This window comes from Pseudochaenichthys georgianus, chromosome 24, assembly GCF_902827115.2.
Source record: "Pseudochaenichthys georgianus chromosome 24, fPseGeo1.2, whole genome shotgun sequence".
Classification (NCBI taxonomy): Eukaryota; Metazoa; Chordata; class Actinopteri; order Perciformes; family Channichthyidae; genus Pseudochaenichthys; species Pseudochaenichthys georgianus.
Window position 1 is genome coordinate 13,409,332 of NC_047526.1, and position 23,453 is coordinate 13,432,784.

The 23,453-nt window shown below is 39.7% G+C and overlaps 1 protein-coding gene across 1 annotated transcript in view; it reads right to left on the bottom strand.

Annotated features, from left to right (window-relative positions):
• Positions 1–6,034: 6,034 nt before the first annotated feature.
• Positions 6,035–23,453, bottom strand: part of mmut (methylmalonyl CoA mutase) — a 32,398-nt gene continuing 14,979 nt past the window's right edge. Inside the window, 6 exon segments of the mRNA XM_034076060.2 lie at positions 6,035–7,040; positions 8,488–8,655; positions 12,058–12,205; positions 12,316–12,447; positions 14,268–14,383; positions 16,040–16,155. Of these exon segments, the coding sequence (XP_033931951.1) occupies positions 6,912–7,040; positions 8,488–8,655; positions 12,058–12,205; positions 12,316–12,447; positions 14,268–14,383; positions 16,040–16,155 (809 nt within the window). The 3' untranslated portion in view covers positions 6,035–6,911.

Below are 23,453 nucleotides of genomic sequence, written 5' to 3' on the forward strand. Positions count from 1 at the left end.
ATATGTCAAGGTCTCTGTCAGAATTAAATCCTCTTGTCACTTTTCAATGACAGCCGACTAGTAAAGAGAGTGTCAGAAATACTTGTATTGTCCATCGCAAAATCCCTGCATATGGTTATTAAAAACAGGTGTTTGTCATCAAAGCAACAAGAAAAAAGCTGCATATCTTGATGTTCAGGTCTCTGAACACTGAGGTCTGTGAACATGAGAAACTGGTCTGCTCTTTGTACCATTGCTCTCCTAAGTTAAATACTTTTTTCTGTTCAACATTTAAAATAAACGGAAGTATTGGGCTACTTTTTCAGTAACAAAATATTGCGCAACACATGTTTGAGGATAATGTCCAGTGAAACCATTATTGTCCTCATGAGTACAGGTTTTCTACAATTCTGTGTGTGTGTATATTGTCCAGATATACCATTGTGGTCCTCATAACTCAGGGACTTGCTTTGTGTATGGGTGTGTATGGGTAATGTCCAGCTAATCCAGAGGGGTTCTCATAAGTCATAATTGTGTCAGGAAACGCCCAGTCCCGCCCCTGTCCTCACAGTCCTGTAGAATTTCAGGTCTTCAGATCTCTACACTCTTTTACCAAAACTGAATTCTAAATAGCCAGAAATGTAGTTGAATTTTTTATGATCAGTTCAAGCACTCTGCTGTCTCTCTACGGCAAAGGGAAAGGTGGGTCCCCATAAGTCAGTGTTTGAACTGGTACGAGGAGTCCTGACAAACCGTGTGTGTGTGTGTGTGTGTGTGTGTGTGTGTGTGTGTGTGTGTGTGTGTGTGTGTGTGTGTGTGTGTGTGTGTGTGTTCACTCCCATCTCGTCATATATTGACGGACGGTCAGGGCCCCTCCCCGTCGCTATATTACGTACAGGGTACCCCTTGCCCGTCAGGCTTCTACGGGCAGGGCGTCCCATAGACCTTCATTGCGGACCCCTTGACCGTCAGGCTTCTGCGGGCAGGGCGTCCCATAGACCTTCATAATGCCTATTTTATGGTTCATTTGGCCATTAAAATGCGTTTTGATGTCATTTTATGCGAGTAATGAGTTTTTATTTCTGATTATTTGTGCAGTACATGTACATGATGTTTAGTTTGCTAGTTATGACGAAGATTACTTCATGAATGTGTACACATTCATGGTTGCTAAGGTGGTTGCTATGGACGCTGCAACAGCTCCCAGACCACTGATCAACAACAATGGCCGACCTTCGTGTTATTCTCGGTGGAAAATACCTATTTTAAGGTTCATTGGCCATTAAAATGCATTTTGATGTCATTTTATGCGAGTAATGAGTTTTTATTTCTGATTATTTGTGCAGTACATGTACATGATGTTTAGTTTGCTGGTTATGACGAAGATTACTTCATGAATGCTAACGTTTTTTTGGTGGAAATGTGTTTTTTCACAGCAAAGTCACCCTCTGTACTTGGACTTATTGGGAGAATCTAAAGGCAAGAACATCCCAAATATTCATTTAGGTCTTTATTTTAGACCTTTAGTGTTGCCGCCTGTGAGGAAAATACATGGGGCTCAGAGCCTCTTATTTTTAAAATCTTTTTTTCCTTCTAATTTGTTATTCTTTTCAAAATAACACACTGTTATTTACTCGCCAATAACACACAATTATCCTTGCTTTTATTTATTGGTTTAATTCCATAATCTCGGTCTTTTTTGGCGTTCGTCAGGAACTGAATTTCAAAATAAAAATAACCGGAAACAGACGTAAGCATTTCGAGCGATTACCCAAGATCCTCAGCTACGCTGATTGGATGTGTTAGCCGCAATGCATGCTGGGATTTGGTGTTTATATTATATGAAATCCGGAAAACATTTTAAAAGAATAAAATAATACTTAATTCCGAGTGCTCTTGCTTTTCTCTTTGAAAGTCATCACATAACGGCATTGTAATACACGGTTCGGCTGCATTAAATATTAAAGATCTGCCGTAGTTCTTTATTTATAGAGCCCTGATGAGAAGACCTTTGGAAAAACTGAAGAAATACCGCCGAAACTGAATACTTGACGTGGATCATAAATATATCCACAATTAAAAAACATCTTCAATTTCTCTTCACACAATACGTCTCCTTGCAGTATCAACACTAATTCGGCTGACTTTTACATTTGATATAATTCATAGATAGGTTATATTTACACCATAACAGCTGATATAAAAGGACTTTAATTTTGAATGTAAGAATGTAAATACTGAGTCTGAAATAGTATAGCAATATGCTGTAAAATTATGTGAAAGCATGAATAAAACTACACATCTTCAGATGTTGTACATACAAGTGTCCTACATTAATAATACAAAGTTATTATGGCTGTGTGTACCTTGTGTGCACCGCCTAGTGGTTAAAGCACGTTATTGAATTATTGTTTTTATGTGTTATATTTGATTAAAAAAAAATTAAGAGTACATATACTTTAATAGGGGGAAAGTAGAAGGTCTGTGATAGAAATATAGAATATAAAAAATCAAGAAGATACTATAAGTGATCTCTACAATAAAACAGTTTAGTGCAGGATGTACAAAGATATTAATAGGAGGAGGTGCAAAACAGAAAAACGAATTAACCTTTATTTAAACATTAAATAACAGATTAAGGTCTTCTTTTAAATAAGAAAAAAACGTTGGGGGTATCTATCGACAGATAAATAATAAGCCTGACAAAGTACTTAACGTCTAATATATTGCTTTCCTGCAATGTTAACTATGTTGAAGCACTTATTTTAACTGATATTATACATATGGATTATACTCTTATGTAGATAGATAGAATAAGAAATGTGCAGAATATGACAGTTTAATGGTGGAGGTACACACATATTGATAGATGTCTTGTAATGCACTGTTGAGGAACCTGTGACCCAAGTTGTTCATTCATTGCATAACTACACCGTAGTTGTGTATGATATGTCAATAAACCTTTGAAAATCTTGAAATCTTGAAAGGGATGTGCAAAATAGCCATAATATACAGTCTTTAATTAACTATTAGTAGAGAATAACGAGTAATTAATATACTTTATTACTCGTTTCCATTCATGTCAATTGCAGATACCTGTTTAGTCTTCTCAAGCACCAACTATCAAATATCTCTCCTGATTGTTGGCACTTAACAATCACGTTACCTGAATTTTACTCAGGTGTAACTAAAGTCTGATTTAAGGGTTGTTTATATTTCACATCATTAATCAGAATCTGCAAAGTAACTCAAATAAGTGTAGTGGAGTAAAAATACCAGGTTAACCTCTGAATTGTAGTGGAGTAGAATTACAAAGTATCAATGAGCTGTCATGTGGGTATATATTAATGCTATATATTGATGCTGCACATTATGGACAGCAATTTTCACCCAACATTTTGCGAAACACAATAGTGTAGTGTGTAGTTCTGGGGGGGCGTTCGATTCCAGTTTTGGATAGTCTGGCGTGGTTTCGTTCCATTTCAAACAGCTGTTTGACGCTCGGCGTAAACCTTGGCGCACTGCCACTCCAACATCCAATCCCAGACCTTGAAGAGTAATCACGGGGACTGTAGTCCTAAACGATAGCTGGGGATTATGGGTAGTGTAGTGTCTTCGGCCATCCTAAACTCAAAAATGTTGACAATCGCAATGATGCTCGAAATGTCCCTTATAGGCCTACGTCTGTTTCCGGTTATTTTTATTTTGAAATTCTGTTCCTGACGAACGCCAAAAAATCCTGAGATTATGGAATTAAACCAATAAATAAAAGCAAGGATAATTGTGTGTTATTGGTGAGTAAATAACAGTGTGTTATTTTGAAAAGAATAACAAATTAGAAGGAAAAAAAGATTTTAAAAATACGAGGTTTAAGATCCTCCCAAAAAAAAAATTCATGTGGCCCTAATCCTCTTCCGTAGAACTGCAATAAAATGATGACGGATCAATATTTTTGTAATTGTTTTCCTCAAATTTTTCATGAAGAATTTACATAATGATTTAATTAATTACGATACAAATGTAACCCTTTAGATACCAGTTTTGATCGTATACCAGTAACTGCTTTTTTGAAAAAATACACTATAATTCAATATTCCAAAAACTATTTTGACTTTATTATTAGTATAATCAGCTGATCCATCTGAATAATAAATGAGGGACTGTTAACCTACAAGATTTGTACCATATACTTCCATTATAACCACATTTTTGTATCCCCTCCCCCCCTTTAAATTAAAGTGAAAAAAGATTTTGCACTAATTGTCCTCTGCATTTGACCCTAAATGTTAGTGGTGCCATGGCAGCCCGGGGACCGACTCTAATTCTGAGGTGCCTTGGTCAAGAGCAATGAAAGGAGTATCTGAACATCCATAACATGCATGTTGTTTTAGGAGTATAATAATTATCTTTATGCTGGTTGGTCTCCCACCCTCGGCGTGTTATCAGCACAAATTATGTCCCCATATGATTTACAACTTGAGTACTGCTTAAGAGTGACTGCAGGCTGCTACGTGTTAACCACACACACCTCTACACACATCGAACTGCCCGATTACTCCCCCTTTTATTAGTTTTACGAAGGAGATGTCCAGTCACCAAGGCGCATGATGTTTGTGTGTATGTGCTCTGCTCAACTCAGCTCTGTGTGTTCGGTGTGTTTGTGTCTGTCCGACACCGGCATTTGTTTTCAAATGACAATGAACAGTAATTTACACACATCTGGCTAACTCCATAGGTAGCCTATATGCGCGTGTTCCCAAAATAAATTAGTTTAATCTCGATGTAGTACTAAATGCTGTCGAACGTGCACCGGAACGAACGTCACTATCATAATATCAGAACATTCCACTCTCATCAACGGTTACCTATCTGGGAGTTAAAATGGATCCTCACCTGAACGTTGAGGCCCACATCAAGCGAATATGCAAGACCTCTTTCTACCACCTGAGAAATATTGCGAAACTCCGCCCACACTCAGTCTGCCAGATGCTGAAAAACTTGTCCACGCCTTTGTCTCCTCCAGGCTGGACTACTGTAACGCACTTCTCTTTGGGATTCCGAGCAAGAACATCCAGAAGCTGCAATTCATCCAAAACACCGCTGCTAGGATCCTGATGAGAGTGCGGAAGTACGAACACATCACACCCATCCTCAAATCCCTGCACTGGCTCCCGGTCTCACTCAGGATTGACTACAAAATCACCCTCTTCACTCATCAGTGCATATATGGAAATGCTCCCTCCTACATCAAGGAATTGCTCACCCCACAAACCTCCACGAGGAACCTACGTTCAGTAAAGGCAAACCTCCTCATCCCACCAAGGACAAAACTGAAGACCATGGGAGACCGAGCCTTCTGCTCCGCTGCTCCGAGACTGTGGAATGCCCTCCCAAACCAGCTGAGGACAACACAGACTGTAGATGCTTTCAAAAAAGGCCTAAAAACGCATCTTTTTAGAATAGCCTTTAACTAGATTTTTAAATCCCCCACATTATGCCATGCCGGCATGAATGTCACAGCTTGTATTATGTTGTTTTAATTGTTTTGTTTCACCCTTTTTCATTTTGTAGCACTTTGAGTTTTGTTTATGCAAATGAAAAGTGCACTTATAAATAAAATATATTATTATTATTCATTGAATACATCAAACTGGGGGTGTTACCCGAAGAGATTGTTGAAGACAGATTCTGTGAAAGTCACATAATTTCCATAACATTCATACCACATGTTTGATCTCAAGCTAATAAGGAAGTGGAACCATCATTTACTATGCTCATTTGGTTCATCCCCTTTAAGCTAATTCCCTCAATTAAGTAAATGTCAAAACGGTGTCAAAATAAATCATCTTCCTAATTTTTGTAACATCTCACCAGATTTGTTGCATATATTGCCATTCAGATCCTTGGATATAGATATAGCTTGACAGGAAAGGGGGTGTTGCAACATATAGGGTACAGAATGGCACAATTTGTATAAAAAGTCTCTGTCTGATATCTAGCTTTTAAAATGATTCAATATGCGATGTGTGCAGTGTTAATACCATAGATATTGAGGCACATTTTCATGACTTTATTTTGACCAAAGACGCTTAATCTGAGAATCACAAATAAGAAAATACAATTTCCAAATAAATTGCCATTTACTGTTTTGTGGTTTTATTTTTTAGAAGTTGAATGAATTAAACATGACTGCAGGCAATCAAGATAGAACAGAAGACCACTTATAAGTTGATTATAGCCATGAGAAAAAACCCAGGGTGATGAGGGGCTTGTTTTGATGTAAAGATCTATCTTTTCATCTCCACTGCACTAATAACACCCTATTACGTGATTGAGAAACACACATATTCCTCAATCCAAAGTATTACATTCCAAGTGGGTGTATAGGGTTTAGATGTAATGTTTTAAAAAGAAAATCTAATCCGCACATTTCATCTTAAGCCAATGTTTCTATGAAATGTTGTTTAAAATTATTATAGAGAATGTTTTATTTATTGTTTGTTATGTGTTGGGAAAAAAACCTAACATAGTCTAATATCTATCAGAAGTATTTCCTCTCAAACTCCATAGTATTAACCAAAACATCCTTCTCATATTCTTGAATCTCTAGGATATTAATAATCATTCAACCACAGCAATTTCCACACAGGCTGCAAAGGATGCAAATGTAAAAGTGATGTAGTAGTAACAAGACTGCAAAAGGCAAACTGTGAGGATACTATAAGTAATCACATGTCATAAACATAGAATGCAATGTAAATACAACCATGACACCCCAACAGATTTGTTTAATGCTGTAAATGCTGTGTTCTCATGATTGGGAATGTCACTCACTTACAATCCTATGCAACAAGTCCAACAGATTCTTTTCAGAAGTGTGAGCGTTCTGTTGATTTGTCATGAACAGACATTTTTTTATTTTTAGCTTGAGTTCACATGGCCTGTCGAATTTTTCCCAGGCTCTTCTCGATGTTGTCGATAACGTCCACGGAAGCTTGTGGGATCCTGGTTCCTGGGCCGAAAATAGCGGATACGCCACTCTGGTACAAGAACTCATAGTCCTGCGTACACACAGGTGGAAAACAGCATATGAACTGCAGTGAATGAAAAAGTCAGCTCTATATATGAAAGAACGAGCACATATATGTAATTAGGCTGTCAATTAAGCTTCACAGACTCAACTAGACGTATCCTCAAAAGCAAAGGGATGAAATGTGTTTGCAGAGAAATGGGATTGATAGGAACAGGATGACAGAGACAGCACTGCATGTAATCAAGGACATCCTCTCTAGAGAAGGAATGATGATCATTACATCAGATTGGATCTTTTTCCAGTTGACAGCGGGATGACATCATTTTACGTGTGTTTTTCATGTCGGAGGCTTTAAGAACTAAGCTTCTCTAGAATAGCTGTCGAGATATTTTCAAGCAGCTTCTAAAAGGCACAGCTAAAGGTCTACAACGTGGTGATTAATGACAAGATTACCAGCTCCATGTGTGGAATGATGTATTCCAACATACACCAGCATCTCAACGCCTTTCTCAGGCTCATTAGAAGATATAAAAGAAACCTTGGGTTTAATTATTTATAATCATTTTACAGCTTTGATTATTGAAAATTCCTCACATGTACTGGGAAAGTGTGATGCTTTTACTTACTTTGTTCAAACATCAGGTCTACATTTAAACATCAGCCTGACAAATACAGGCACAAAATACCTTGCCATCTGTCCCTACACCTGCTTACAGTACACTTTTTAACACTCACCCCACCCTCTGGAACGCTCTCCCTGCGGAGATTTGCAACATCCCCACACTGGACGCCTTCAAAAGGGCCCTCAAGTCCCATCTGTTCATCAAGGCTTTCGGCCCTTAAATCTATCTGTTGTTTTGTCTGTCTGACCTTTGTTTTGTTTTGTGTGTGCTCGGCCCTATTCCTGTAAAGCGACCTTGGGTCCCTTGAAAGGCGCTATAGAAATCTCAGTTATTATTATTATTCAGTTACTATTGCATGAACTACAAATTCAAGCATGCACAAAAGAGTAAAACCTGATTCAAAGGAGAAGGGTACTGTCAGAGCGCCGACCTCAGCCAAGGTTGTTTCCATTTGTACGGTATAGATACAGTATTGTTCAGTCTTTGTAGGCATAGGAACCCTAGAACACTTTCGCGCTAAGAGTCCACATCGCAGACAACATTGAAGGCCGTTTCCATTCATCAAATGCTTTTAATTTCCCCAAAGGTTAATGGCTTCTTTTTTGGCCCATGCTACATCCTTAGATCCAGTTTAATAAAAACGTGGGCAGTCATTTTTTACGCAAACCTTCTGAAAAACAGACAAACAAACTGAACCGATAACATAACCTTCTTGGTGAGGGGAATTGAAGAGACAATGAAAACACAGAAGGTAGGTCAATGTCAACCAAACACCATGTAACAAGATATCGATTATTATTCCCACCATGATATATATGATATAATATAATATAACATATGGTCAAAGGTTACCTGTGGTGGGATGACACCTCCACAGATGACCAGGATATCTGGCCTGTTCAGCTTCCGTAGTTCCTTGAGTAGCTCCGGTACCAGGGTCTTGTGTCCTGCTGCCAGCGTGCTGACCCCGACACAGTGCACGTCTGCATCGACCGCCTGCTGAGCGACCTCAAGTGGAGTCTGTTCACCCAAGAGTCAAGCATGGAAAAACAGAGAAAAACTGGGTGAGTTGCACGAACTTTCAAAAAGTTGTGGTGCAATACAAAGATCACAAAGTACAGCTAAACAATAGACATCTACAAACTCTATAAATGTTTTTATTTAATCAGATTTGTATCCAATGCTCCATTCATTATTTAACTACTTCATTTGAAAAAGAAGTCAAACAACAGTCGACATCAAGGTAATGATGTGAGGTGAAACACAGAAAATGAAGCAACCTGAACAACTTCAGCTCAGGGAGTATTGACTTTTTATTCCGCTTTATGATTTCCATCATCAGAATCTGAGCTCACCAGGGTGAATTTGAAGATAACTCAACAAGTTGTTTGAACTAGTAAATCCTCTTATCAACAAACAACAAGAAACCGACTGTGTGTCTGTTTACGAATGTGTGTCTATAATTTGAGCAATGCAATTCTGCCCTTCAGCATGTTCCCACCTTCTATGTGCTTTTCAAAATCAAAGTTACAGGGTTTGGGATCAGCGGCTAACACTATAAAGTGTATGCACCTTATGCCACGTGCCCCTTTTTGTCATCTTTGGTTTTGAACGCAATTGTGCTTTTCAGTCTGGCACGACAGCGTTATAAACAATGAATTATATGTTCACAGCTTCAATGCTGCCATTGGAACATTCTACAGTACCACATTCCCTGAGCCGACAAAATCAGAATGGCTAGAAATCACATGTGAGAACATTTTACAGTAAGTAACTTTGTAGTGTCTCTTCCAGTAGATGGTTCCACTATGAGGAACTATGGAAGCACGAGGCATATCAGCGCGACGGATGCTCCTTCCTAAAGCAAGATTTGTCGTAAGTGTTTTTGTAATAACTGTCACTGCAAAAGGGGAAAAAACCTCAACAGTATTGAAAAGTACATATATTAATCTAGAGACCAAAATCAATCTACCTTTCAGTGTGCAGTTAGATAGCTAGCTTACATCAGTGGTTCTCAAACGTTTTCTGTCAGGCCCCCCCTTTGGAGAAAACAATAAGTCGGGGCCCCCCCAACACAAATAGTCAGGCTCAGTGGCAGCGCCAGATATTTATTTTGGGGGTGCTGTGGGGTAGCTTGACGTTTCATAGAGGGTGCTCAAACATTTAGGGTTTCCCATTAATGTACCGGTCGCTACAGTGGAATTTCCTACTGCAACACTCCCCACACAAATACACAGTGTGACAGTTACAATGAAGGCTCGAGGCATATAGGTGTAAGCAGGGGTAAAGTGCTATTTTTGTCTGAGGGCAAGCTCCCCCGGGACGATTTCTTTTTAAATATTGAAGTTAAAAGCATCAATCTGGTGCACTTTGAGAGCAAAATGAAGAGATCTATGGATACCTCTCTCAAAACCCATATGAAACAGAACTGTTAACAGATTTACTTTTTCTTTATGGATATTTTACAAATCACCCTTTTAAAAACTTTATTCTTTTTTTACTGTCATATAGTATTTCATACTTGTTTTTCATTTATTTTCTTATTTTTTTTATAACTATAATGATCATATAAACGTGTGATAATTGTTTACATTAATGGTGACCAAAACGTTTGAGACCCACTGAGATAACTTAGACTAGTTAACTATCTAAACACTCAGAGAGTCCTTTAGTTCACTGAGTCTCTCAGTCTGACAGGAGAGGACTCTCCTCCACTTTGTTGTTGAAAAAACTCTTTATATTGCGTAGCTAACAACTACGATCTCCGGTACCGGTGCGCTCTCTCTCTCGCGCACACGCACAAAATGGCTCGTTCCATGGGGAACCACTGGCTTACATGAACAGGCTAGCTAGTTAACACTTGCTAACTAGCTAACGTTAGCCATTGACCTACCTAGCTTTAGCTATCTGTCGGCAAATGTATGGCTCTTGATAAAAATTATTATTAGTATTTTTATGACATACTCAATAGTGAAACAGTCTGGATCTGTGTCTACCATTAAGTCACTCCAATAACATTTTGTCAACATTTGCTTGTGTGCACTGACCAGCCACTCTCACACACAGCAGCTCCAAACATTGGTGTTAATTTCCAAATAACTAATCACATAATGGGAATTTTAATTGTTACTTTCTCGTCTAAAAAAAGACGTTGCTCTGAAAAAAAAAAATGACACACAATAATTGTTTTGCTTTCAGGTAACACATTAAATTGTTCCGTATGACATAAGATGTGTTGCATGTTTTGGGTGATTTAATTATACTTTAACACGGAGAAAGGAAGCAATAAAAGGCTTTCAGACTTTTTCTTTCAGTAAATATTTCATTGGTTATTAAAGGGAAAGCACAGGTGCATCTAATTAGATTACCAACGCCATTGTACCATTGTAATGTGCCTGTAAACTCTGCTGTAAGTGAACATGCACAATAACAGGAACATTACACTGACACACCTGAATGGAATGTAGTGATTAAATAAGGGTTTATGTGCTGCACTTGCGTCTGACACGTTTAAAGCTGTGGTCAAAATAGCAGGTACATCCATCAGTATATAATCACTGCCTACTAAATACATATTTAAATTATAATTTTACCAACAGACTACATACTGACATAAACACAAGCAGGATCCTTCACATATCAAAAAACGTTGCAAACAGGCATTATTACCACAACAATCTAGAGTATAAAATCTATTATATTCTAGATTTGCATCACAATCTCACAAGACTGATGACAGGTCTGGAGGCACGTACTGTAGGTGCATTGCATTGTGGGGCGGTAAAGTATGTTGGAAGCTCACATTCAGAAATTCTTGTAAAGATAGTACATTCTGACATTTAATCCAAATGTCAAGAAAAAAGTAAATGTCATTCAAAACTCCGAGTCCTTTTATAAGAAACGTACGGTTAGAAGGGAGAGTAAGAATTTTTAAGTGCACCTGGTTTCAATAAAGTCCAATTCAGAGTCCTTTCAGCATCTAAGAGTTTGCCAACTTGTACATTTTTACAGAAAATAACAAGGGGATAATTGGTAGAACACTAGAAGAATAACAAGTGAGAACAAACAGTCTTTCAGTCATATAAGATTGATTGAATATCTTATCACGTACAGTCTAGTAGACACCTACTTAATATTACTCGAGTATCTTTAAGAAATGTTTGGTTAACCATCAAAAGTCCATCTGTAATAGGTGTATCTTGATCAAGTAAAGCCGATCTTAAAAATAACTTATAGTTACCCTTTACCTTTTATACTGACTATAAGTTTTACATTTTACAATTACTGCACAAATACAATGAGGTTTTTTATGTGACCAACTCTTGCTTAAAAGGTAGCTTCTGGGTATAGCAACTGCTTCTGGGAAGATTTTAACTGTGGTGTTGTACTGCAGCAGATGAATAGCTTTTGTCTCACACTGACCTGAAACAGTGGTCCAATATCCACATCAAAGCCCAGGTCGGCAAACCCTGTGGCGATGACTTTGGCCCCCCTGTCGTGACCGTCCTGCCCCATTTTGGCTACCAGCAGTCGGGGGTTCCTGCCTTCGTGCTTCTTAAATTCTGCAACTCTGAGATTTGAAGACGAGAGAAATAGGAAAAGAACGCATGTAAGTCAACCAGCCCAGCAATCAGTAAGAGCATAATGAATGTGAAGATACTGATTAGATGCATTTTCTACCTATTGTGTGCCGCAGAGATCTCTTCGTGCGCTCCGTACTCGCTGAGATAAGCACCGCTCACCATCCTGGTACTGGCTTTGTGTTCACCAAACACTTTTTTCATTGCATCAGTTATCTCACCAACCGAACACCTGTAATGAAAAAAGAAGACAGCATCTTTCTGAATGTGTTTACACTAAATGAAGCTCAATAATTCAAGGAGATGCAGTTCAAATGGTTTCAGTTCAGTTCAAGATATCTACACAATTTAAACTGAATGCTAATGTCTCTGCTTTTTCATCTCACTGCAGGATGATTCATTATTATTTATAGTAGTGCCTTCGGTGTCACACTGCATAAAGATTTACACTAGTCTAATTTCCACAATATCAGTGTTGCATTAAGGGTTATAAAAAAGCAATGATCAAGAAGCTTTTGTGTTTTGTATGGCAGCTCTTGAATAAAATAGGAGCGAGTCATTTGTACTCAAAACAAAGTATGATGTATGTTTAATTTAGAGTAAAGGTCAAACGGTATTACAATTGCACAGGATGTTGAAGTGGTTATAGGGAATGTGCCTCATGCTGTGGAAGCTCCTCACGGTTTGTGGGTTTTGATCAGCAGGTGGAAACAGCTCAACAGTATCAGTGTTGTAGTCAGGTTATCCACGTGTGTGTTTGCCCCACACACAGTTACTTGATTAATATCAGATTATTAAGTATCTAACTAAACAGAAACATAGTTTTTCTATAATTGCGGTATTGCCACAGATGAGTTTGACTCTGACATGACTTTCCGCATGACAGCCTCAAGTAAGATGAACATTAAGCAAGACATGTTGCCAGAGGTTGATGAACAAAAAGATCATTGAAGAAAAAATATGATTATCAAGATGGTTTTTGTTTTACTGAATGGAGCATGCGTGCGTAGGTATCTTCAAAGCGTCAGTCTGAAACAAAGGGGGACTTTCTTTCACACGGTCAGAGATAATCAGAGAACATCTTTCGTGAAGTATTATGCACAATGGAGAAACAATATGCCATGAGTGAACATTAAGGCAACCAATTACATTTGATAGGGAATTATTTATCTGGATCCTGAGTTCTAATTCATTTAGCCTTTCCCTCTCCTCACACTCCTCCGGGATCTGCTCGACCGATAATACCAGGACAAAGTTGACAGAGAGGCAAAGAGCGGGAGGGACCTCTGGGAGTCCTGAGGTGGATACCTGTCAGATACCAGAGACATCTAGTATCTTGTCATAGAATATTGAATATTCTCTTAGGATTACTTAAATAACAAGAAAAAGGCAAGAGGATCTCAGGCTTGGTTGGAGACTGAGCCATTAATGTGTCTAAGCAAGTGTCTTGTCGATTCTCCGTCCGTAACTTTAAATCCTTAGTGTCTGACCTCAGCTCAAAACTCTCCAGTGTTCTCCTTGTGTTCCAGTTCTTTATTCCAGGGATACATCACAACATTTAATATTAAAAGCTCAAAGAGCCAATGTTATGCTTTTTGGAGTTTTCTCTTTATAGCTTTGTGTGCGTGTAAATGCTCTGCAAAGGCTAAAATCCCTGAAATGTCTCTATTTGACCCAATTGTTTTACTTCCTAACATAATGACATCACTATGTAATACTCGTGCTTTTATTGGCTAGCGTTCCAACAAATGCCATGTGATATGCTAAGGGTGGGACATTTCCGACACATCTCTAACGGTTGACCAATCACAACAGAGCTGTCCAGCTAACCAATCAGAGCAGACTGAGCTCTGGTTTCAGACGGAGGGTGAAAAGAGGCAGTATGAAAAAAATAAAAGACCTTTTGAACATTAAAGCATGGAAACATGTCACAGTAGAGGCACAAAATATGAATACGAACTTGAAAATGAGCATAATATATCTTCTTTAAGATGCACAGACAAAAAGATGGTCAGTACAGTTAGAGGTTTTAGTGACTGAGGGAGTTCTGACCTGGCTCGTGCTGCCTCCACAGCCAGGCCGAGAAGGTTGCCCTTTCCGGTTCGGGAACACTCCTCAATGGCTGCCAGGCACTTATTTGCCACCTCTGGGTCACGAGTCTCCCTCACCTGCGACAGAGACAGGAGTCATAAACAAGTTATTTTTCTAACAACATTTTTAACACCAATAGAATTCATTATAAATAATATATGAATGTATAAAGGGATACAAAATAATGTGTTTAAGGAATCTTTAGGACTAAAAAAAGATCCCTGAGTGGTAAAGAAAATGGCTGAGTGGAATGGAATGCAGCCATTATTATTAATCAAAGTTATTATTATCACCGCCAGTATACAAGCAACATTTTTTTTCCCAGTGTTTGTATTCCCCTGTAGAAAGGCATTCTGACATAACCTTTGGGAATTCTTTTCAAGAAGATCTAATTCAAAACTATCATTATAAATACGGAAAGATTAGAAGATGGAAATAAGGGAATTAACTATTATTACTATCAAGTCACTGAGCACAATATGTTAATGTTATGATATTTTGGTGCTAAAATAAAAAATTGGAGCAAAAATCACATTAACAACACTAAACAGTAAAAATAAGAACATACCAAGGGAGAACTTACTTTAAAATGGAGTAAAACATGTTAAAGATTAAAAATGAAAATGGCTCAGATATGTGACTCATCGGCACATGCAGCAGCACGTCATGATGTCTCCCACTGACAACCCTCTAGAGCCCATCCCCCATAGACCTTGAACCCAGACACTCCAACTGACGTCCCCTGAATTTAGACGTAGGTCATGACCTAAACAATACTTGTTTGTGATTGAGCCTTGGAGTATGACCTTTATATATACACAGTCTATGAGTATGACGTATAGTGTCTGCAGTTCCCACACAAATACTTCTATCACTGGGTCCATACATTTAAAAAATAGCTAAAAAGCCTCAGTTGTTTACCAATCCTATTAAATGAAGGCGCACTATAAATTATTTTCACTATAATATCACTGCAGATTGTTTTGACAGTTAAAGCTTTGCTAAAACATTGTCAAAAATTATCCATCCTAAATTCCCATAAGCACCTGTTTGTTTTTGTTCTACCTGTTGTGACAGATCTGAATGTAACTACATTTCCGAGCCCAGTGACATTCCAACGAGAGCGGTGATACAGAGATATTTAACTCCATGACAGCCGGTACAGGATTTCTCTACTGTCAGTTTACATAGAGTATGCTCTATGCCTGCCTGCAAGGTTTCTGTGCATTAAAATCAAGTACATATAACGGACAGAAAAATAGAAAAATATGGGAAGAGTAGTTCTGTTGATTTCCCTAACTAAGAATTCCACACAGAGTTCCTCAACTGCATTTGTTGAGATCTCTATTCATTATTTCTCAATTGTAAGTATTAATTCAAGTAGAGTATAGAAAATGATTGTTGCTTTATCTTCCCGTCATCATCGATTTTAAATGTAATTCATTGTTCTCTAGCATATACTTCATGCGGTTTGGTAAATTGATGATATTAGAATATGAGGATATTTGATAAAGCTTTCAAAATAATAGTAAAATGTCAAACTTCACAATTAACGCACATTCATTTAACCATCACTAGATAAACATCTCTAGATTTTTTTGAAAACACATCACTTCTACTTGGTGAGTCAGCCGTACCAATGTTTTCCTATCTTTGCATGCAAATGTATTTGTGGTGGCAATACCTAAGGGTGCAATAACATCAGTGTTTTTCATTGTCAAAGGATCACTGACCTTTTTTAGTTTGTCAATCTGTTTGTGGCGCACAGCAGTATTGTCTATAGCCAGCACCTCCACGATCTCCTCTTTCGCCAGCCGGTACTTGTTAACCCCAACAATAACCTCTGATCCTGAAGGACAACAGGGGTTGTACATTGTTGTACAATTAAAATGCAAAGTCTCTTTCAAGGTGTTTTCCAAAAAGCTGAACACAACAGATAACAGAAAGCTGAAACATATTCAAAAACAGAATCAACATACAATCCAACTTTATCTCTTTTCCTTTAACAATGAAACTTCCTTTTTGTATTGTTACATAATGAAACTCTATGGAACGTATCCTATCAGTAGAGCTGCAATGATAAGTCGATTAAACGATTTGTTTATCGACAAAAAACAAACAGGTAACTATTTTTATTATCAATTAATCATTAACGTTTTTTATGCAAAAATAGCAGATAATGCAGTTTTAAGTAGGGTGGAAACATTCGAAAATAATATCTAATTGCATTGATTTAGACCGATATCTCAATTGCAGTGTGATTCATGACATTAGATGGAATGTCATTTTGGCATTATTATTTAAAATGTTATAAAAGAAAAATATTTAAATGATTATGGTGTCCTTTTTTTGCAAGGATTCGTGCCAAAGTAAGATCTTTTCTTGAGTTTGTGGCCAGGAAATCTTTGCAGCCCCACAATTCTTCATTTCAGAATAGTATTCAATATTCATATATTTTGGGGAGGAAAAAAAAGAAGTTAGAAATTAGAAAACAAATATTTTTTCATAACACAATTTCCCAATTGTGGACCAACAAAGTCCATCTTATTTTCTTATACTAACAGAACTGCGCCTATATTGTGTACAGCGCCCATAAACTATGGAACACACCCCCCCCCAAATCAAGTTGAACCACCCAAGTCCCAGTAAAAAACCAGAGGTTTATGTGAAATTGTTCTTTTTTTGAAATAATGGTTTTAGTGTGCAATTATAGGTTTTAATTTTGTATTTGTGTTAATTTAAAATAAATCAAACTCCCAAAAAACGTACACAGCTTCTGGGTGCTTTTATTAACATTGGAATTTACTGTGTAAGCGGCCGTGGGGGAGAGAGCTTTAGAGAGCTCTCTCCTGAAAGACTGAGCGGCTCTGATAACCTCAGCTCAGTGAGGTAAAGGCACACCTTTATATGATCATTATAGTTATAAAAAAATAAGAGAATAGGTGAAAAACAGGTATAAATACTATATGACAGTACAAAAAAGTTGTTATTAATAAACAAGAATACAGTTTGAAAGGGGAGTGATTTGTTAAGAAAGAAAATCTTCTTACAGTTCTGTTTCATCTGGGTGTTGAGAGATGTATCCATAGATTTCCTAATGTTGCTCTCAAAGTGCACCAGATTGATGCTTTTAACTTCCATATTAATAAAAAAAGTCTTCCCGGGGGTGCATGCCCCCAGACTCCCGTGAGGTCCCCACCCCCACTTAAATCATGTTCAAATGGATAGGAAACTAAATACAGTTGCACACATCTCGTGGCCATATCTTCCTGTGTTGGTGGTCATGCCACAACCGTGCACGCGTGAGTCATAGTAAGTGTAAGTGTCTGCATTTGGGGGGGGGGGGGGAGGCGCCAGCTAAAATCTTGTCTAGGGCAGCAAATTGGTCAGGGCCGGCCCTGGGTTTGGATTTACAAAACACATTTAAAGGTCCCATGACATGGCCATTTCTACTGATCATAATTCCATGGTTGAGGTCTACTAGAATAGATTTACATTGTTCAATGTTCCACAATCACATTGGTTTCTCATACAGCATCTCTGTATAGTATGTGTATTCACTCTCTGTCCTAAACGGCTTGTTGGAGCTCCTGCCCCCCCCCCCTCCCTATAAGCCCACTGTGCTCTGATTGGTCAGCTCGCCCACTCTGTTCTGATGAGTCCACCACCGTTACAGCGGAACATCAGTGATTATGTGTTACAATGGCGTTAGCAACCAGAAAATGACACCAGTAAGGACAAACGGATGAGAATGCTGCGTGGGGTCTGGGTGCCGTGTTGGCGGGACGTTGCGGGGCTCGTTGCTCCGCCCTTTGAGGCTCGAGGAGCAGACAGTGTGAGCTGGATTACTGGTGTAGTTTCCTGGTTGCTGCGTGGGGTCTGCGAGACAGCGAGACACCGCGGAACTCAGCCTGAGCACACACACACACTCACAGACAGGCTGGCTGTGTGTGTGTGTGTGTGTGTGTGTGTGTGTGTGCGGAGCCGCAGCTGAGAAAAGATAAGGCTGAGTGTGTGTGCGTGTGCGTGTGTGTGTGTGTGTGTGTGTGTGTGTGTGTGTGTGTGTGTGTGTGTGTGTGCCGGCGAAGCTCCACGGAGTACCGCGGCTGAGAAAAGATAAGGCTGAGTGTGTGTGTGTGTGTGTGTGTGTGTGTGTGTGTGCGTGTGCGCGCGTGTGTGTGTGTGTGTGTGTGTGTGTGTGTGTGTGTGCCGGCGAAGCTCCACGGAGTACCGCGGCTGAGAAAAGATAAGGCTGAGTGAGTGTCTGTGTGCACAATCCGCAGAGCCGTTAAGTCACTATGACCGTTACTTCACTATGACCAGGAAGAAAAAATGGAAAAAGAAAAATCTCCAGCGAGGTGTTCTGGGGCAGCATAGACAGGTCTTTTCTGTGTTTGTTTTACTCGCAACAGGGTGTACTTTGAGGATTTGCGACTTTGCAGACCGTTTACATGCATAAAAAGCTACATAACACACAAGGGGACGGATAATAACCGGAAAAGCTTGTCATGGGACCTTTAAAGACACAACCTTGAAATTGGGGGAAATCGGATGGACATTTTTCACCATCTTCAGACCATTTTTAGACCAAAAGAATAAAGTTGTGCAGGGGAAACAGTGGGGATAACTAGATGTTAAACTAACAGTCATAATATTCTTCTTGGCCACATTCAAATGTAGATATTTCAGGGCTATCTTACAAAATACAGAGAATTGCTCATCTTGAAATAGTGTTAAAAATCAAATACACAGAATTCAGGAGGACGCTCACAAATCTCTATATTCTCCAAACTGTTTAAAATCTCTCAATTTGACTTGTTCAAAAATATTAGAGAGCCTCACATGGTCGATCAGGATTCAATGCCCATCAGACGTGAAGACAAATGTCGGATGTGGAGATGTGCTGCTAGGGTGACTCAGAAAGCCAATGAATATAAATGAGAGCCTCTATCAGGGGGATTATGGAGGATAGCTACACCGTCAACGGTCTGCTCTGCTCAATCGCAGTTGTTTCTACCCTCATGGGACGCAAGTTTAGTCAATTCCAAAAGGACACAAAGAAGATTTCGTTTAACTTTCTGATAACAACCTCACCAAGTGCCTACACACGACCTAGCTCTTCATGCAACACAACAAAATACACACTGGCAGTATAAATCAAGCCGTGATGCCTGAGCTCAGCTGCTTTGTTATCATCTTATGGTAGCCTTTCTCCATTAAATTGGGTCAAGCAGGGCTCACAGGGCAGATGTTTCGATAAAGGGCCCTTTCTTATAGTTGCGGGTGATAGGGCCAGTGCTGTAATTGTAATGTGCAAAAATAAAGTCAAAAACAATGTCAACCACTCTTTTCAATGTCCGCTATGTACCGTGGTAATGGATGGATATCCTCGTGGATTCATCTTCCTATTATACACACATGCATTTCCAAACATTTGGACTACCTATGTTGCAAATGTATTATCTTTTCAATTTACACACGGCATCTATTGCACGTCTGTCCGTCCTAGGAGAGGGATCCATCCTCTGTTGCTCTCCCTGAGGTTTCTCCCATTTTTCCCTTTAAACTGTGGGTTTTCTCCGGAAGTTTTTCCTTGTACGATGTGAGGGTCTAAGGACAGAGGGTGTCGTATTGTCATACTGATATTCTGTACACACTGTGAAGACCACTGAGACAAATGTAACATTTGTGATATTGGGTTATATAAATAAACTTTGATTGATTGATTGATGGCTAATGTAACTGGTACAGGGACAGGGACTTGTGGTGGACAGGCGGTCAGGATACTCTCTTTGAACACTGGTGGGTTGAATGCTTCAGTGAAACGCACAAAGATTATGACATCTTAAAAACCTGAATGCGGATATCATGTTTATACAGGAGACACATCTCTGGAACTCTGATCAGCAAAAGCTGAATAGGCCGTGGATTGGACAAATGTTTAATTCGCAAGGGGCACAGCCACTTTAGTTTGGAAAAAAGTTAATTTCACCCCTACTAATACAATATTAGATCCAAATGGACGTTATGTCATCATTTCTGGCACACTCTATCAGAAGCCGGTCATCTTAGTTTCTGTGAATGCTCCCAATTGGGATGATCATCATTTTGTGAAATCGCCAGAGGTGGGACCAAGTCATTGTTTTGCAAGTCCGAGTCAAGTCTCAAGTCTTTGCGCTCAAGTCCAAGTCAAGTCTCAAGTCAGGATGGGCAAGTTCAAGTCCAGTCCAACTTTGACAAAACGAGTCATAAACAAGACATTATGTGCTTTTCACCAAATGTAATGATCGATCAAAAGAATAATACTTAATAATCAAACCGCTCTTTATTAATCCATCCATCCATCTTCTCCCGCTTATCCGTGGTCGGGTCGCGGGGGTAGCAGTTCCAGCAGAGAGCCCCAAACTTTCTTTTCCCTGGCGACATCAACCAGCTCTGACTGGGGGATCCCAAGGCGCTCCCAGGCCAGCGAAGAGATATAATCCCTCCACCTGGTCCTAGGTCTACCCCTTGGTCTCTTCCCAGCTGGACGTGCCTGGAACACCTCCCTAGGGAGGCGCCCAGGTGGCATCCTAACTAGGTGCCCGAACCACCTCAACTGGCTTCTTTCGACGCGAAGGAGGAGCGGCTCAACTCCGAGTCCCTCCCTGATGACCGCACTTCTCACCTCGCTCACCTTCTCACCTCGCTCTTTATTAGTCACATTAATAATTTAATAATCAATTTTCTCTCTGCTGGTAAAGTAACGTGTGTTTTTCTAATTTAAGAGGGATCAGTAAGGTAAGGCTACCGTGACAGTTTGATTCAGAAGGAGTTTAATGTATAAGATCCCTGATGTTGAGGTAACCACAATGTTTTTTCCCACTGTGTACAGTACAACATGTTAGGGACCCACAATCTATCTTTATGCAAGGGATAATGTGCAGCGAGGCGGTCTCTATGGGGAAAAGAACACCTGAATCTAGATCGCTCTGCAGGTGGTACTTTAATTATATTTTGATGCTAATACTTTTGTACTTTTACATTTTGAATGCAGGACTTGTATTGTAACCGTGTATTCCTACACTCAGGTACTTTTACTCAAGTACAAGATCTGAACTTCTCCCTCCTCTGGCAATAAATCCTGAGTGGTTACCAAAAAAAAGGTAACCAAAAAAGGTTATTTTCATTTTACAAATCCTGCACTCAACTTTGCTTTCTCCAATATAATTGAAATGCAGCCAGATGCTGCTTCTTTTTTCGGTTTTCGCTCATTTCTTGACTTTTTTCGACGCGCTTGCATTGAAATCCATCTCCCCGTCGCTCTGTGCAGCTGGCCTATATCACTACACCTGCTGTGCCCCCCACCCTTCTTTCACATAATGGTATGATCCTAGTGTGTCCTCGCATATGATTGGCCGCATGGTGGCCCAGCTAAATAAAGTCCCGCCCCTGCCTGCAAGGATTCTCAGCAAGAGTAGGAGCGGCTGAAGATTCTGCTCTCCCCGACGGGAGTCTGCTCTTCTAGCGGCAGCTCGCGATCGGCGTGTTGGAGACCTCTGAATTAAATGATCAAGTCACCTCAAGTCAGAAGGCTCAAGTCCAAGTCCCGAGTCATTGGTGTTCAAGTCCAAGTCAAGTCCCGAGTCATTGGTGTTCAAGTCCAAGTCAAGTCCCGAGTCATTGGTGTTCAAGTCCAAGTCGAGTCGCAAGTGTTTTGTGATTTTGTCAAGTCGAGTCTCAAGTCATCAAATTGGTGACTCGAGTCTGACTCGAGTCCAAGTCATGTGACTCGAGTCCACACCTCTGGAAATCGCTATTCTTCACCATGCCCGATTTGAATTCCCATCTATTGATATTGGGAGGAGATATGAGTTGTGTTATAGACCCAACACCAGACAGATCTAGATCTAGACTTCTGTACTCTTCTCCTCACTCCTCTGTATGTACGAACACCCAGCACGCCAAATTCTTCTCTCTTTTCCGCGGGACGTGTCAGGGGTGTCCGCTTTCCCCACTACTATTTGCAATTGCTATCGAGCAACATTGCTCAACTTTTGCAGCGAGCCACGCCAGCTACGCTCCACGTCGCTTCCCACGATGCATTTCGGCTAAAAGTGACGTCACCCCATTCAAAGTGAATGGGGAAGCGTCAACGCACGCCGCTGTGTGGACGGGCCGTTAGCCTTCCCTAGCCTACAGCACCCGCCGCCCCTGACTATAGCCTTTTATTTTGTGCCCCGAAAATACCTTTGAAACACTGCAGTGGGTGAGTAAGAAAGATTGTTATTTGTTTTTATAAAAGGAACATGTATGCACTGCAGGCTGGGTAATTATTTATCTATAACATTTTACGATCTGATTCGGACTAATTTAAAGAAGTGCTAACTCACTAGAAACATAGAATCACCAGGGGTTTAAAGCCTATATGAAAAATGTTCACAAAGTTCCGGCCGGGAGCTCCGGAGTTTAAACCACACGCTGGACAATTATAGTGCGCTTGGAAGATCAGCCAGAGGAGAGATCTCCGCCACTAGGGGGGGCCCTCTCACTAGGAGAGGCCTTACCTTCCACCCACCAGCGGGGGGAAAGGGGGACATTTTTGAAACCCCCGAAAACCTTGGAAGATCAAGTTCTGATGTTTAATTTGTATTTGTTTAGCTTAGCGGTTGCTGCTACTATATATATTGTGTTTTGTGACATAGAGGGAACGAAAAGATGCTTTGAAGGGAAATATAATGCAACGTAGGGGAATCAAAATGGTGTCGTTAAATGTCAATGGTTTGAACAATCCGATTAAAAGGGGGAAAGTATTAACCACATTTAGAAAGGAGGAGATGCAGGTTATCTTATTGCAAGAAACTCACCTATCAGTACAAGAACATGAAAAACTGAAAAGGTATGGATATAACAACACATTGTATAGTTCATTTAAACAAGGTAGGAGAGGGGTGGCTACACTAATTGGGAACTCAGTAAAATTTGAAATAAACAAAGAAATATATGACAGAGAGGGGAGGTATGTGGTGATCAAGGGGAAAATGGAAGGACAAATGGCTACACTAATTAATGTTTACGCCCCACCAGACAGCGATAAGACTTTTTTTAAGGAATTGTTTGATATCATAGCTGTGGAAATGGAAGGAATCCTGATTTGCGGGGGGGACT